The following is a 16,517-nucleotide window of genomic DNA, read 5'->3' as shown; positions in this document are numbered from 1 at the left end:
CATTCCAGCGCACGACGCCAACGACTGACGCGGAGCCACAGACGACACCTAGCGACGCGCAAGGGCTATTGCTACACAAATCTTTCCGGATCTAGCCTGACGCCTGGGGATGTTTTAAGGTGAGGAATCTAACTAACTAATGTTTCTTACAGATACATCGTTACCGAAGGTAAGTAACTTGTTCATATGTATTATTAGCGTATTGCATGCATATTCAACAGCAACTCCTATCCTACAAGACTACATCCTCGCTCGCCAACATGGCACGGGGAAAAATAAACATTCTAACAAAGGAGGCTTTGAACATGCTTATTCCTTTGAGGAGGTGGAGACTCCACATCACACCAGCAGTGAAAAGACTCCATCGACGAAAAACAACTTGCAAAGTCCAAGCCCAATTCTAGATGGCAGGAGTGTGAATAGCATGTGAATCTGCAGCACTATACACTACGAATAGATGCTTACAGGGGAAGTTACATACTCCTTCCTTAGCACCAAAAGATGTGCTTTGTTAATATTGGTTCTTCCTTTGGGCTGAGTTGTCGATTCTATAGACATGCTATAATTGTACAATGTCAACATTGGACCTTATAGAGGGCAAACCTCCTTAGAAAGTGACAGGTTGCCCATCCAGCATGTACTATTGCTTTAGCATATTTAAACTACTACTATTATGTATAAATAAAAGATTTCTGAAGGCTGAGAAACTCAGTGCTGTTGTAATGAGTAAATGCCTTCCATGCTTCTCCACTTCCTTTATCTACACGCAGTTTGAAAGGATAGGCCTGCTTTCTTAATGCAAAGGTTTGGTTGTGTATTGAGCAGAAGGAAAACAGCACGGTTTAGAAAGCTGTGGGTGAGCAAAAGTAGATGCTAAGCAAATAAGTCAGCAGTTCAAATAGTTCAGGATGACTAAATTGGGAAAGCGTGAAATAGAATAAGTTGAGTAGGTGGAGGGCCTCATGACATTTTAGAGCGAAAAACCCCATGTTCTAATGGTCTCATACTAGACACTAGCAGATGTAGTGATTGCTGTTAACTCCATTCTTTGCCTTATTCAAAAGTGATGTTGCGGTGGAAGGAAGTGGAGATGTTACAACAAAGAAAGGATCTGTAGCTAGCAGTATGACAAAGCAAGGAGTGTCTTTAACTCGAAGCCACAGTGTTGGAGGTACTTTGCAGAACATGGACTTCTCACAGCGACCGTCTCATGGCATCTCAACAGTGAGCCTTCCAAATAGCCTTCAGGAAGTTATGGTAAGTGGTAGAATGGATTTCTTGGCAATGTACAGAGGGAAGCTGAGATCTGAACCTACTGATGATGATGATGATGCAGCATCATACTCTTTAGCCTACAATATGAATTGGGTATGAGTTGTGGGTGAATTATAACAAAATGACATGTGAGTAGCATGGCTAGAAAGCTCTTGGACTAGGTCAGGGAGCACTTATCCTCAGCAACCTTCCCCAGTCTTTCCCTGTCTTTACATAGTTTAAAAAGAAAAGTGGTCTCTGGTGGTTTAGCAGTTTTGGTCTTCTGTGGAGAGGATTGCAAATGAGTAAGAGGTGGTAGGAAGGACAAACTAGAAGTCAGAGGAGCATTATTCCAGGATGAATATGCAGTTAGTGATGCTTATCCCTCCTACTTCTTATATTTCTTTGTGGTCATTGGGTTTCAGCACTCCTACGAAAGGGTTGGTTGTACTGTCTGTAATAAACCGCCGAACATTTGACCCTTCCCTGGGTCACTGAAAGGGTGTTAGAGGCTGAGAAAAAATGCATAGGGTCAAGCCCTAGGATAACAGCTTGCAGGGTTTGCTGAAAGCCAGTAATGGGAGGTCATGTAAAGGTAGATGGAGCCCTGGATTTGGGGTTGGGGTGGCCTCTCAAGTATCTGTCCTTTTTAGTAGACTCCCAGGGCCGGAAGATTTATTTTTGCAGAACAGTGTCAACATCTTTCATAGATTCACAAGCAACCCACCCTCCTCCCCAGAGAAGCTCAACTAATAATATTAGTCCTTCACACGAGAGCCCTGAAATCTGAGAGCTGGTGACCTCTGGGTGTTTGTTTCTGATTGGCTGTAGTTTGGTTCTTTCAAAAATGGTCTACTTAACATGTGACTGCTATTATCATGGTAGAGTAGGACTCCCAGCTCCACAAATGGGAGGATTCAAGCATGTTAATCCATGAAATATATCAGTACTGGAAAACTACAATTACGAGTAACAATAATTTTTCCATGTGCTAATAAACATTATAACACTTCAGTCAACACAGTAAAACAGTAGTTTACTAATGACAAGATTTTGGCCATTTGTAACTGTTCTTTTTCCCCATAACATCTGAAATACAGCCAGTGGATGTTCTACCACAGTATTGAGTTCTCCAGAATTAGATCGTCCACGCTTAAACCATTCCCTGTTGTCAAGCTAGGAATCCCACGTGTGCCTTGAAATAGCAGTATTTTGATAAATGCTTAAAGCCCCTCCCCCCACTGCGAATACCCCTCCCCCACATATAGCCACCAACCATGCGTGATGTCAGTTCCTTTCCTTCTGCACCTTCTGATGTGAATCTAGAGCTCGCTCCCTCGTTTTCTGCCTTTTGACAAAATACATTTTGTTATTGAACATTTTATACAGTGTTCAAGGGACATGTCTCCCACAAAAACTTGAGGATTCAAACCTTGCGAGGACTGACATAAACCAATGTCTGTGCCAGAACCCCACCAGGTATGTGTCTTCTGTCGAGGTTACTCACACATCTCTAATTCATGCTATAACATCATGATGATGAAACCAAAGGCCATCCAGAACTGTGAGGCCAAGCTGTACTGCTGAACACCACTGAAAAACCACATATAGGTCTGTGTCACTCGAAGACGCTGCCTCATTCTCAAGCTTGTTCTCTAGAGAGGTCCTCTTCCCACTCCAAGTTGTCAGGTAAGTTGAGATCCAAGAAAAAAAAATATATTCTAAACGTGACTCCCTTTCTTCCCGCTACTCGCGTCAGTAGAAGTCGCACGTATGTCAGGGTGCCTCCCAATCCAAGTCCGGGTGACCCACCGCAAAGCCGATCCTTCAGCTCATCCCAATCCAAACCAAATTCCGAGGTCCTTCGGTAATGTTGCAACAGGTCAAAACCTTTAAGGTGCCATGTTGTGTTTTTTAGCACCGTACTGGATCCCTCAAACACCTATGAGGCCAAAGAATCCAAGGAGGTCTCCAGTTGGACTACCGTCAGCGGATTTGTCCGCAACGCCATCTGTGCCTCTTGACCCTGTAGTGGAACCCAACCCAACTTCTCTCTCGGTGATGAGCTCCACACCCAACGTCTCTCCCGGTGCTGAGATCCTCATAGGTTCCACGCATGTCACCACCGACGGCAGAGGAAGAACAGATTGCCCTTTCGGACTTAACAGTGAATCCACTACAACCTTTACTGAAGACGCACCCACTTTGATCTCAGACACAGCCCAGGCAGCCGCATTCAGTCTCAGATGAGACGTTGCCAATATCAACACATGTTGGTGATGACTGGGATGCAGATTTCCCAACTTTATGAAAAGGATAATTTATTTCTGGACCTTCAAGATGCCAGTGCACTAGATACGTCTCCGGACACTCGCCTAAACTCTCCACCGACCCTACAATAAGAGAGTCAGCAACTTTTGGCATGGTCACGAGGAGGGCTGCCGTCCGCATAGGTAGAATCTCATGTTCTCAAAGAAGTCCTGCAGACTTCAGACCCTCTCCTCACATTCAGTGAGGCCGTTACTGAAACCTTAATAGGCACTTAGGCCAAACCTAGATATTGTCAGCCTGTGAACAGTCAAAGTGTCAGGCCACACAGACCTGCTCTGGGCGACCTATGTCTCCTCCTCCACGACCGTTCTCCTAAGTCTTATGGTGCTAGCTTTACCTGAGCAGGTGGAATACACTTTCCCTACTACACCCTCTGCTAGGGAGTCCAAACACATGGAAGCCTTTTAGAAGAGAATGTTCTCTGCCAGCCTAGTCCTCCGATCAGTCACATCCAGTTGCCTCTTTGGACGTTACTTCAATGTGTCATGGTTAATGTTGAACTAAATCTTAACCTCAGTTCTTGAAGAGTTACTCCCCATTTCTGATTATACAGGATGGACAAGGCTCTGCAAAATATGTCATCAGATCGAGGCTGGACACAACTGATTGCTTGACTAGGACAGTCGGTACCAGTGTGGTTCTCGGGCACCATTATTGGATGAGATCCACAGGCTTTTCCAATGATGTCTTGGCCATTTGATGGCACCAGTCTCTTTGGGGCCAAAGCAGATTCAGCCCTGAGCGCTTCATAGAAAGCAGAGCCACAGCTCATTCCCTTGGCCTTTCTGCATTCGTACCACAGTATCACCAACAGTCCTTTTCTTTTCCAGGCCTCAGAAGAGGGATATGGCAGAGACAACACAAAGACCCACCTCCGCAACAAAAGACCTCTCAATCCTTTTGAGGGAGAGAGCCGGGATCTGGCCAGAAACATCCAGGCTGTCAGGGTGCTGCGACCCTCAAACTCCTTTAGCTCTTTAACAGCAGCACATTGTTACTTTCTTGGAGGCACAATACATTATACCAGGAAGCAGGATAAATTATTACCTCTGCAGGTGTCAAAGACAGGTGGATGCTTCAAATTGTTCAGGTTGGACAAGTTGTACGTTTCCGGCACTCCTCATATGCCACCGACCCTACGGCAACTTCCAGAGGACCGCTTGTTCATCCTACTAAAAAATTTCTGCGCTCATTTGGACAAGGGTGCCACGAGAGCGTACCGGCATCAGAAATAGGGTCTGGATTCTACTCGTTATTTTTCAGTGCCAAAGAATGACAAAGGTATTCACCCTATTTTAGACCTTTGCCCTTTTAACGTCTTACTCAAAAAATGGCAAGCTCAGGATGCTCACCTTGGCCCAAGTCCTGTAGCATTGGATTTTCAGGATCCCTATTTCCATGTCCCCGTCCTGCAGTCCAACAGACATTACCTGAGGTTCCAAGTGGGCCATGAGCATGTTCAGTTCTCTGTGCTCCACTTCTGCCTCACCATAATGCTGTAGGTGGGTCACAAAAGTGATGGTGGTGGTTGTTGCACGGCTTCAGAGGTTGGGAATACCAGTTTTCCCATACCATGATGAAAGGTTGTTGCAGGAGGCCTCGCCACTGTCCATTGTGGACCACCGTCAAATGATAGCAAACTTCACATCTTTAGGGTTTTATGATCAACCATTCCGAAGTCGCACCTGATTCTGCAGAAGCTCCCATTCATTATAGCCATACAGTGCAGTTTAAAGCCTTCCCTCTTCAATAAGTTCAGGACATTCAGGCTATGATCCTGATGTTTCAGCCTTTGCTCTTGGTCTCTAAGAGAGTGACTTTGAGACTTCTTGACCTCTTGCCTCATGCTAATAGACCAAGCCAGGTGGCACATGCAGGCTCTACACTGGGATCTGAAATCACTGTATGCTCAGCACCAAGTGAACATATCGGATTCCATACAGGAATTGGAGGAGACAGCAAAAGATCTGCAGTTGTAGTTAGTAGACCAAAATTGGTCCAGTGGCAGACCCTTTCCCTACCTTATCCAAAGCTGCAGGTCATGGCAAATGCATCTTTACTGGGTTTGGGAGGCCATCTGGGAGAGGTGAAAATCAGAGGACTCTGGTCTCTAGCTAAGACCCAGCTATCACTAATTAGGCATCTGCACACTGTTTACTCAGTATTGGCTTTACCCCTGACAGTGTAGACAAAGTCAAGAAATAAACTGATGTCAGCGTCCAGGGGTGGTAGCTGCATGTTACTAAAGTGCCATTTTCAAGGAGGGATGAAGTCCGTGTGGAGCCGCATGACGCCACCTACAGGTGTGCACAGGAATTGCTGAGAAAACTCTGGATCCAGTCTGGTGCCTAGAGATATTCACAAGGTGAGGAATCTGCAGTTAAATGGAGTATCCACTAAACATCGAGCTCACACCAGAAAGAGCATTATGAAAGGTAAGTAACTTGTTCTTCAGGACTTGGATGCAAACTAGGTTCTGAATGAATCGCCTTTTCTACATTTATTTTTTTACATTTTATTTTATTAAGTGTTTTCTATAGCGCTAACAAGACCCAAGATTGGGTGTCAGAGCGCTTTACAGTTCAACAGCATTCAACTTCCGTAGTTATACAAGTCCTTCTGATGGATACATCTGCCAGTGGATTCCTCACCTTGTGAATACCCCCTGCGCCAGCATTCCACGGAACTTTTCTTCCCTAGCATTCCACGTCGACGTGAGCGACGTCATAATACACCGGCTCCGCTCGTGACTCCGATCGACGTCACCGGAGCCATAAGAAGCCCGCGTCGGCGTGATGACGTCAGTTCCCTTTTTTCCGCGCCTTCGACGCGCAACGGTTTTTCTCCAGTGCTACTTTGTAGTTTGGTCGTGTATCTCTCTTTTATGCGACTATGTCTTCGACTAGGAAGTCGGGCTTTAAGCCCTGTAGGGAGTGTGGAGGCCTGATGTCGATTACGGATCCTCACCAGAATTGTTTATGGTGCCTTTCCTCGGAACATGATATGGAGGAGTGCGGATGCTGTAAAAGCATGAACCCGAAGGCACTCAAGGAAAGGAAGACCAAGCTCTTCATGAAGAAGATTGGTGAGGAAAAGAGAGGGAGGAAGAAGGAGAGATCGAAGAGAGAGTCATCGACTTCGAGGTCGAAGAAACACCATAAAAAAATAAACATTCTAGACGTCGATCCTCGAAGTCCAAGAAATCGAAGTCGAGGTCGGCTTCGTTTCATCGACGTCGGAGCAAAGGTTTGTCTCCTTCTCCTTCGCCTTCAAGGTCTCCGGAAGGTTCTCCTTCGAGGAAGCAGACTCCGAATCAGTCTCCGTCGAGGTCTTCGGCTCCGTCTAAGACGTCGACTCCGGCTCGTGTGGAGTCGGATGCTTCTATGCATGAGGAGCAGGAAGAGTCGGTTCCAGTACCTGAAGATTCTGAGGCTCCAGTGGAGGATATTTCGGAGCCGGTGCCGGAGGCCCCACAAGAGGTTCCTTTGCCTCAGTTTCCGGCCCCAGGTACGGATTCGGCTAATTTCTTGAATGCTATGTATGGCATTTTTAATAGGGCGGCCTACCCATCCGGTGCACCAGCTGGTCCCGTGGGTCCGATGGCCTTTACAATGGGGGTGCCACAGCAGTATGCTCAAGCCCCCTTTATGCCCTTTATGCCGATGGCGCCTTCTTGGCAGTTTCCGGCGCCGTCTGGGGATCCGATTCGACCTCGGAAGGTTCGGCAGGCTTCGGAGCCTCCTTCGACGCCGAGACTGGCTCCATCGACACCGAAGCCGACTCCATCGACGTCGAGGCTGACTCCATCTGCGCCGTGTCTGGCGCCGTCGACGCCGGTTCCTCTGGTTCCTCCGACGCCGCGTACGACGTCGCCGACGTCGGTTCCCCGAATCCGGTCGAGGAGGGAAGCCCAGAGGGTGTTGGAGGAAAGAAGATATCGAGAGGTGGAAGAAGGTGAGGTTGATTCTTCTTCGGACGATTTCGAGGGCATTGAGGAAGCCAGTGGGCTGGATACGACTCTAGAGTGGGAACATACATCTGCCAGGTCTTCTCCTCCTCATGAGTTGGCTCCCTATCACGTAGTGATAAAGAAAGCAGCGGAGCTTCTGGATTTACAGCTGCCTTCTGTAGAGTACAAATCCAACCTGCTCACGGAAGTGTTACATTCTCCGACTTCGACATCGGAGCCCTTGTTGCCTTTCAATGAGGCCATATTGGAGCCGGTATTAGAGGTATGGAAGAAGCCCCTTTCTTCTCCTGCAGTGTGTAGACAGGTGGCAAGGAGGTACAAGGTTGCACCAGGGGATCCTGACTTTTTATCCACTCATCCGTCCCAGGACAGTTTGGTTGTGCAGGCTTCATGCTCCAAGCATGCTTCCGGTGCCTTTCCTCAGTCTCCAGCTGACAGGGAGTCTAAAAAGGCTGATCAGGCAGCCAAAAAGACCTTTTCGACAGGAAGCATGGCGTTAAAATCGACTAATGCTACATGCCTGCTGGGGCGTTACGTGCACGCTCTAATGGATTCCATTAAGTCCTTGGCCCCTAAGTTGCCTGAAGGGGATAAGTCATCCTTCATGGAGGTTGTAGCGGACACTCAGGCGGCTGCCAAGCAAGTTATCCAGTCAGGGTTGGATACTGCGGACTCCGTGGCAAGGATCATGGGGTCTTCTGTTGCTGTGAGAAGGCAGGCTTGGCTCCGTAACTCTGGTTTCTCAGCGGATGTTCAAGCTACGCTGGTCGATCTTCCATTTGATGGTCAGAAGCTGTTTGGGGAGAAAGCGGACTCTGCCCTTCAGCGTTTTAAGGACAGCCGGTTGACTGCAAAATCCTTGGGCCTGCAAGTGCCGGCGAAGGGTTCGACCTTTCGAAAATTTAGGGGCTTTGGGCGATCGTCTTTTCGCTCTTACCGGCAGCCCCAGCAGCAGCAGCAGCAGAATCCCCTCTATAAGTCCTATAGAGGGAGGCAAAGGGGTCGGAGAGGTTCTGGACGCAACCCCTCTTCTTCCTCCTCCTCTGCTCCCAATGAGGCCTCAGGGAAGCAGCCCTAGATCCCCCATCCTGGATCATGTAAGGCCTGTGGGGGGTCGGGTGTCCCACTTTCTACGGGGTTGGAAATCGGTTACTACGGACCTTTGGGTTTTGAACCTCGTGGAGACTGGGTACGCCCTTCCCTTTCGGGAGTTTCCTCCCCCTTACCCTCCTTGCCAAGGTTATTGCTCGGAAGACCATCTGCTTCTCCTGCAGAAAGAAGTTCTAGCCTTGCTTCAGAAGGGTGCGATAGAGGTGGTTCCGGAGCAGGAAAGGGGTCAGGTATGCTACTCCCGTTATTTCCTGATTCCCAAAAAGGACGGCAGAGTGCGTCCTATACTGGACCTCAGAATCTTGAACTTTTACCTGAGACGGGAGAAATTCAAGATGCTGACCCTTGCGCAGGTTCTTCAAGCGTTGCAGCAAGGAGACTGGATGGTGTCGCTCGACTTGCAGGACGCGTACTTCCATGTCCCAATCCTGAAGTCGCACAGGAAGTATCTCCGTTTTACGGTTGGGTCGCAACATTACCAGTTTGCGGTCCTCCCGTTTGGTCTTACTACCGCACCTCGAGTCTTCACAAAGGTGATGGCAGTGGTGGCTGCTCATCTCAGGAGGTCGGGGATTCTGGTTTTTCCCTACCTGGACGACTGGCTTCTGAAGGCAGAGTCCCCAGAGATGGTGCAGCGTCATCTGCAGGTGACAACTCAGCTGTTGTTCGACTTGGGTTTTTCAATCAATGTGCCCAAATCTCACCTGGTGCCCTCTCAACGCAACCTGTTCATAGGGGTGGTACTGGACACTACTGTGTGTCGAGCATTCCCTCCTCCTCAAAGGATTCTCGACATTCAGGAGATGGTCCCTTTATTCCACAATGGAGCGGTTGTTCCAGTTCTGAAGGTCCTTCGCCTGCTCGGTCTGTTCGCTTCCTGCATTCTGTTGGTCAACCATGCACGCTGGCACATGAGGGCGCTCCAGTGGTGCCTCCGCAAGCAGTGGTATCAGCACAACGGGGATCTCGGGGAGTCGATCAAGATCTCCGGAGAAGCTGCAGCGGATCTGTCTTGGTGGAGCGTGGAGGGCAATCTGTCTCAAGGAAAGCCCTTTCATCTTCCTCCATCGGTGGCCACAGTGATAACGGATGCATCCACCCTAGGGTGGGGTGCTCATCTGGGGGATCTGGAGATCAAGGGTCTTTGGTCTCCAGAGGAAAGGTTGCTTCACATCAACCTTCTGGAATTGCGGGCGATTAGTTTGGCGCTCAAGGCCTTCCTCCCTTCCCTTCGCGGTCAGTCTGTTCAAGTCCTGACGGACAACACGACCGCGATGTGGTATGTCAACAAACAGGGAGGGGTAGGGTCTCTTTGTCTTTGCAGAGAGGCCTTACGTCTATGGTCCTGGGTTCAGGACCATCAGATTTGTCTGATGGCAAATCATCTGGCCGGGGTGCTGAACGTGCGTGCGGACAGTCTCAGTCGGCAGTTCTCCGCTGACCACGAGTGGAGGCTCCATCCGGAGGTAGTTCGTTACGTCTTTCGGACGTGGGGGACTCCTCGGGTGGATCTGTTTGCTACTCGAACTGCCGGTCATTCTGCAGTCTCCAGTATCCGATGCAGGGGGCGCTGGGGGACGCGTTTCAGTTGAGTTGGGGCTCACGACTCCTTTACGCGTTTCCTCCCATACCCTTGATTCCTCGGGTTCTGAGGAAGATTTGCCAAGACCGGGCCCAAGTCATATTGATCGCCCCGGATTGGCCAAGAAGGGTGTGGTACACAGATCTTCTCCACCTCTCCTCGTGCCCTCCGCTCCGTCTCCCTCTGAGGGCAGACCTCCTCTCGCAGTCGGAGGGGCAGGTTCTACACCCCCACCTCCAGAGCTTACACCTTCATGCCTGGAGATTGAACGGGGCAACCTGAGTTCCTTCTCTCTCCCACCTGATGTGGTGGATGTTATTTTATCGGCCAGGCGACACTCCACCAAGTCCGTTTACTCCTACAGGTGGTCTAAATTTGTGAAATGGTGTGGAGAGAGGTCCGTTGACCCTTTAAAGGCCCATCTTTCTGATGTTCTCCAGTTTGCTCTTTCCTTGGCTCAGCAGGGCTGTGCTGTGGCCTCGGTCAAGGGCTATCTTTCAGCCTTATCGGCTTTTCTGTGCCTTCCAGATCAACCTTCACTTTTCAAGTCCCCGGTTGTTCTGAGGTTCATCAAGGGCCTTACAAACATGTTTCCTCCCACTCCATTTGTAATGCCTCAGTGAGACCTTAATCTTGTTTTAACCTTTTTAATGGGGTCCCCTTTTGAGCCTCTACATAGCTGTCCTTTGAGGCTGTTATCATTTAAGGTGGTTTTTCTTGTGGCCATAACCTCGGCAAGGAGGGTAAGTGAGCTTCAAGCTCTTAGTTCCAAACCTCCTTTCCTTACTTTGCATGCTGAAAGGATGGTTCTCAGGACCAGGGCTGCTTTCCTGCCAAAGGTAGTCACTCCGTTTCATTTGGGGCAGTCCGTTACTCTCCCTGTTTTCTACCCTCCTCCTCACCCTTCCAAAGAGGAGGAAAGACTCCATCGTTTGGACCCGAAGAGGGCTGTTAGTTTTTATCTGGATAGAACCAAGGACTTTCGCCTTGATGACCAGCTCTTTATTGGCTACATTGGTCGTTCTAAGGGGAAGGCGGTGCACAAGCGCACGCTGTCAAGATGGATAGTTCTGACCATCAAGATCTGCTACGCCCTGGCTGGTAAGACTCCTCCTGATGGTATTAGAGCGCATTCAACTAGAGCTAAAGCCTCTACATCTGCTTTGGCCCGGGGTGTTCCTGTGGCAGATATTTGTAAAGCCGCGACTTGGGCCTCCCTCCATACTTTCGCAAGGCATTATTGCTTGGACTCTGAGATGAGGAGGGAGGGCCACTTTGCGCGCTCTGTGTTACAAGACTTTCTGGTATAGGAAGGTGGACACCCTCCTCCGGGAGTGGGGACCGCTGTGGGAATCTATTCACAAGGTGAGGAATCCACTGGCAGATGTATCCATCAGAAGAACAAGTTACTTACCTTCGGTAACGCTTTTTCTGGTGGATACAGTATCTGCCTGTGGATTCCTCACTGACCCACCCGCCTCCCCGTTGTCCACCTTTGTATACCATGAAATAGGTCTTGTGGTAATGTTTTTATGCTTTGTTGTGCAATTGTAGGAAATGCTTGTTTATTTAGCATTCTTTTCCTTTGTATGCTATGCATATGTGTTGGTGTATTGTATACTGTGTATACTTTGAGTCTGTCGTTAGTCCACCTGTTCGCCTCGAAGGCACGGGGAAAAAATGGGTGGAACTGACGTCATCACACCGATGTGGGCTTCTTATGGTTCCGGTGACGTCGATCGGAGTCGCGAGCGGAGCTGGTGTATTATGACGTCGCCCACGTCGACATGGAATGCTGGGGAAGAAAAGTTCCGTGGAATGCTGGCGCAGGGGGTATTCACAAGGTGAGGAATCCACAGGCAGATACTGTATCCACCAGAAAAAGCGTTACCGAAGGTAAGTAACTTGTTCTTTAAGCATACTACGAGTCGTAAGTATTCATCTAACAGTGGCACATACTTAAACTTACAAGTAATACACATACGGATGCTTTTTAGGAATCAACTTGAGTTAAAGTAGTACATGTCATGTCATACTTAAATTTACAAATAATACACCTATTGATGATTACTAGGAATGAACTCTAGTTACAGTAGTACATGACCTGTCAAATACACATGTGGCTTAGAGGTACCTGTCCATAGTCAACGCCCTGTCATCTAGAGCAGGGATTGAATGTATCAAACAGAGCTGATTCTAGGCGATCGAGCTAAATTGATGGAAGCGATCTGGAATGCGCTATCCACAGTTTCCTTGCTCTGAGATTAGCAGGACTATTATCCGTAACCTACTGGAACAGCTGATTGTAGAAGATCGAGGGATTGTCTGTTGGTCTCAGATAGAGCCCTAGACGTAGCCTCCTTTTTGAATCGTGAAGCGGAAGTTATTCTTCTTGTATTCGGGGGGGAGCTAATTCCAAATTCTTGGTGCAGCTCCAGAGAACGCTATATCATATGTTCTCCTCTTATGGAAGAATGCTGGTTTCAGTCAAAAAAAATCTCCGGTTTCCCTAGAGAATCTGCTGCCTCTAGATATCATAATTTTCTGGGAAAGGTAAAGTGGTGTTTAGTGGTGTAGCGCCTTGTGTGTTATACATGCAATCTTTAGATGGATTCTTGCCTCGTACAGTAGCCATTTGAGCGCTTTCAGATGTGGAGTGATGTGGTCAAATTTTCTAGATCCCGTTATGAGTCTAGCTGCTGCATTGAGGCAAGCGTTTAGGGGAGCTGTTGAAATCCTAGGTAGTCCTGATAGAGTTGTGCATCCATACACATTCCGCGCCTTCTCTAGCTATTGCTTTTCCCCTCAGAGTACGCGGTTATAAGGCTGGATAGAATAGGAAAAAGAGGCGGAGGTTTAGCCATAGCAACTCGGCCCACCTTTAATCCTAAAGTGTTGTACACAGTATCATCCCCCGGGCTGGAGTTGATGATTCTAGCCATTAAACCGGTCAATGGCCACAAGGTAGGAGCAGCAGTTGTATATCACCCCCCTGGGGAAAATAAGAAGGCTTTCTGCGCCTCCCTACTAGAAATTCTTGCCCCTTTTGTTTTACAAACAAAAGATTTTTTTCTGGTAGGAGATTTTAACTTTTATCTTGATATGGATACCAATACGGACACCACCGACCTCCTAGCAGCTATGGAGGTGCTAGACCTTCGGCCTAAAGTCGTTTGCCCGACCCATTCAGCAGGCCACACGCTGGATAATATCTTCACCAATATTTCCAGTTTGAGTGCCGAACCCCCGCAAGCAGTTAATTGGTCGGACCATACGGCCCTCAGTTTTTCTTTCTCGGCGCCTAACAGCAGGGAAATACCAACAGGGCGGAGAGTCACACGAAGGCAATGGAGAAAAATAACTCCTAAAACGTTTAGGACTGTCTTCTCTCCCCCTATGGGTTATGAAGGTCAAGATATCAATGTCGCCCTAGGAAATCTGGAGGCAGAGGTTATAAGGGTTTTTGACAAAATCGCCCCCAGAACAACAACTACAATCTATGAGAGAGTGAGCTCGGCACCCTGGTGTTCGGTCAGCCTAAAGCTGGAGAAAGCTGCCTGCAGGGTTAAGGAGAGAAAATGGAGAAAAACAAAATCTGAAGGAGACAGACTGGCCTATAAGGCAGCACATAGGACGTACCTCAATAACTGCAACACTGCGAGAAGAACTTTACTAGCCACGCGTATCGAGGAGGCTAAGGGCTCGTCGAAAGAACTTTTCAGGATTCTTAAGGAATTCACCACCCCCAGAGTAGCAGCTCCCGCGTGCCCCTCCTCACAGGAACTATGCGATAATTTAGCCACGCATTTCAAAAACAAAATAGATAACATTTATGACTCCTTTGAGCAGGAATCAGTCAACGGGGATAGCACATGCACCATAGAAAACACCTTCATATTAAAGCTAGAGACCTTCGCACTGGTCACCAGGGAGCAGGTGCTCCCACTTCTGAAAGGTCTTAAGTCAGGCTCCCCATCTGACATAGCTCCCCCCATGTGCTGTCGGAGTTAGCAGCTGAACTAACTGATCCCATTACAGGAATATGTAATCTATCCCTAGCCACCTCTTCCTTTCCGGCTAGGTGGAAAAAGGCCTTCGTCAAACCCCTACCCAAAAAACCCACTGCAGATGGTGCCGACCTACAGAACTATTGTCCGATCTCGCTCCTCCCAGGCTGCTCGAAAATCATGGAAACTCTGATAAACCGCCAACTGTCAGACCATCTGGAGAGATTTGATCTCCTGGATCCCTCGCAGTCGGGTTTCCGCGTGGGCTATAGCACAGACTCCGCGCTGGCTGAGGTAACGGACACCATCAGAATGCTGCTTGACGAAGGGACCCCTGTGATTCTAGTACTCCTAGATCTGTCAGCAGCCTTTGACACCATCTCTCACAAAATTCTGTTGAAGAGACTGCGAGAGATTGGTTTCATGGGAAGGGCTTTAGAGTGGCTGCAGAGTTTCCTATCGGACAGATCGCAATGTGTTCAATTGGACGCCTACGTCTCACAGACCTCGGAGGTAGATAAGGGGGTTCCTCAGGGCTCAATTTTAAGCCGCACCCTGTTCAATATCTATGTCTCGTCCCTAGCCACAATTATAAAATCTTGTGGGTTCCAAACCATCTCCTATGCGGATGACACCCAGGTGATAATTCCCATAAAGAAGGACCCCAGGGTGACCAGAGACAGATTTAAGAGCTGCATGATGAAAATCTCCGCATGGATGAAAAACAACTATCTGCAGCTCAATTCCAACAAATCGGAGACCTTATTGTTTGGCAAAGCAGCAGAGATTTGGACAGATGAGTGGTGGCCAGAGGAACTAGGATCAGCCCCCCTCCCCAAAAACAGTGGTAAAAACCTAGATGTCTTAATGGATAACAATCTATCAATGGAAGAACAGACTAAAACCCTCTTGGGTAAATGTTTTGGACTGATGCGTATGTTAAGGAAGGTCTTCCCATGGATTCCCATTTCCTCCAGAAGGGCCCTGATCCAGGCACTTCTAGTAAGCAGACTGGACTATGGGAATGCTCTCCTTGTGGGGGCTTGGGAAGACCTACTTTCCAGGCTGCAAGTAGTGCAAAACATGGCCGCCCGTTTAGCCTTAAACAAACCTCCACGGACGGCATCCATGCCACTACTAAAAGAACTACATTGGCTGCCCATCAGAAAAAGGGCACTCTTCAAACTTCTGTGCATAGTATTTAAGGCACTCCATGGACAGGGACCTAAATACCTCTTGGAAAAGCTGGAATGGTACACTCCATCGCGATTCTTAAGGTCTAGCAGCCAAAAGCTTCTCCTAGTGCCCAAAATCAAAAAAGCAAAGACAGGGGGCCGTGCCTTTTCCTATATGGCTCCAAAACATTGGAATGCATTACTTCTAGAACTGCGCTCCTGCCCCTCGCTAACCAGTTTTAAGAAACTTTTAAAAACCTGGCTATTCAACTGAGACATGTCACTGTAGTAGCCTGCCGCCCAGGCGCCGAGAGATCCCCTTGGTGATGATTTGTGCGCCTTATAAATAAAAATAATAATAAAATAATAATAATAATACTCAATCCTCTATATGACCAAAGCCTGAACTACCGTTTTAAGGTCAGCTGTATTGATGAACGGCTTCAGTTGTCTAAGATAGCTAAGATGGAAACGGGCATTTTTTGCCATTGTGTTGATATGGGTTTGCATGTTTTATTCCTTATCTAGCACGATTCCTAGAGATTTGGTTGAATCCACTAGAATCTGAGTACAGTTTAGCGCAGTGATCATCTTGGTCCATTCATTTACCATTGTGGAGCTTTTAGGGGGGGAAGATCAGAATGAATTGTTTTCTGCGAGTTAATCTTAAAATGATTGCTAGATAGCCATTGAACGATCCTCTTTAGTACCTGGTTCATCGAGTGGATCTCTTCCAGCGCTCATCTTCATATACAGCTGAGTGTTGTCTGCATACATGTGGAAGGAGATGTTAGCCTGCTGTAATATTTCTGTTAGTGGTTTGATGTACAGATTGAATAGGGATGGAGATAGAGTTGATCCTTGTGGAACTCTAATTTGACTCTGGGATGGTAGAGATGGATTATGGTTCACCAGGAAACTTTGCGCTCTGCTCTCTAAGAAGGAAAAAAAACATTTTACAACTGTTCCCGATAATCCCATCCTTTTCTCAAGACGGTCTAGTAATTTGACACGGTTTAAGGTGTCAACTGCGGACGATAGGTCGAGAAGAACTAGGAGACCAGTTTCGTTGTGGTCTGGAGCGTCAC

General features: G+C 48.0%; 1 protein-coding gene across 2 annotated transcripts in view; it reads left to right on the top strand.

Moving 5' to 3' along the window:
• The window catches only part of DENND4C (DENN domain containing 4C), a 1,124,311-nt gene that overhangs the window by 945,378 nt on the left and 162,416 nt on the right, over nucleotides 1-16,517 (top strand). For both annotated transcript variants that reach the window (XM_085634595.1, XM_085634603.1), the window contains one exon: nucleotides 1,065-1,257. In XM_085634595.1, coding sequence (XP_085490721.1) covers nucleotides 1,065-1,257 — 193 coding nt within the window. The remainder of the gene's footprint in view (nucleotides 1-1,064; nucleotides 1,258-16,517) is intronic.

This window comes from Triturus cristatus, chromosome 2_1 (genome assembly GCF_964204655.1).
Source record: "Triturus cristatus chromosome 2_1, aTriCri1.1, whole genome shotgun sequence".
Taxonomy (NCBI): domain Eukaryota; kingdom Metazoa; phylum Chordata; class Amphibia; order Caudata; family Salamandridae; genus Triturus; species Triturus cristatus.
The sequence above is the reverse complement of the archived record's forward strand: the minus strand, read 5'-3'. Positions and strand labels throughout refer to the sequence as shown.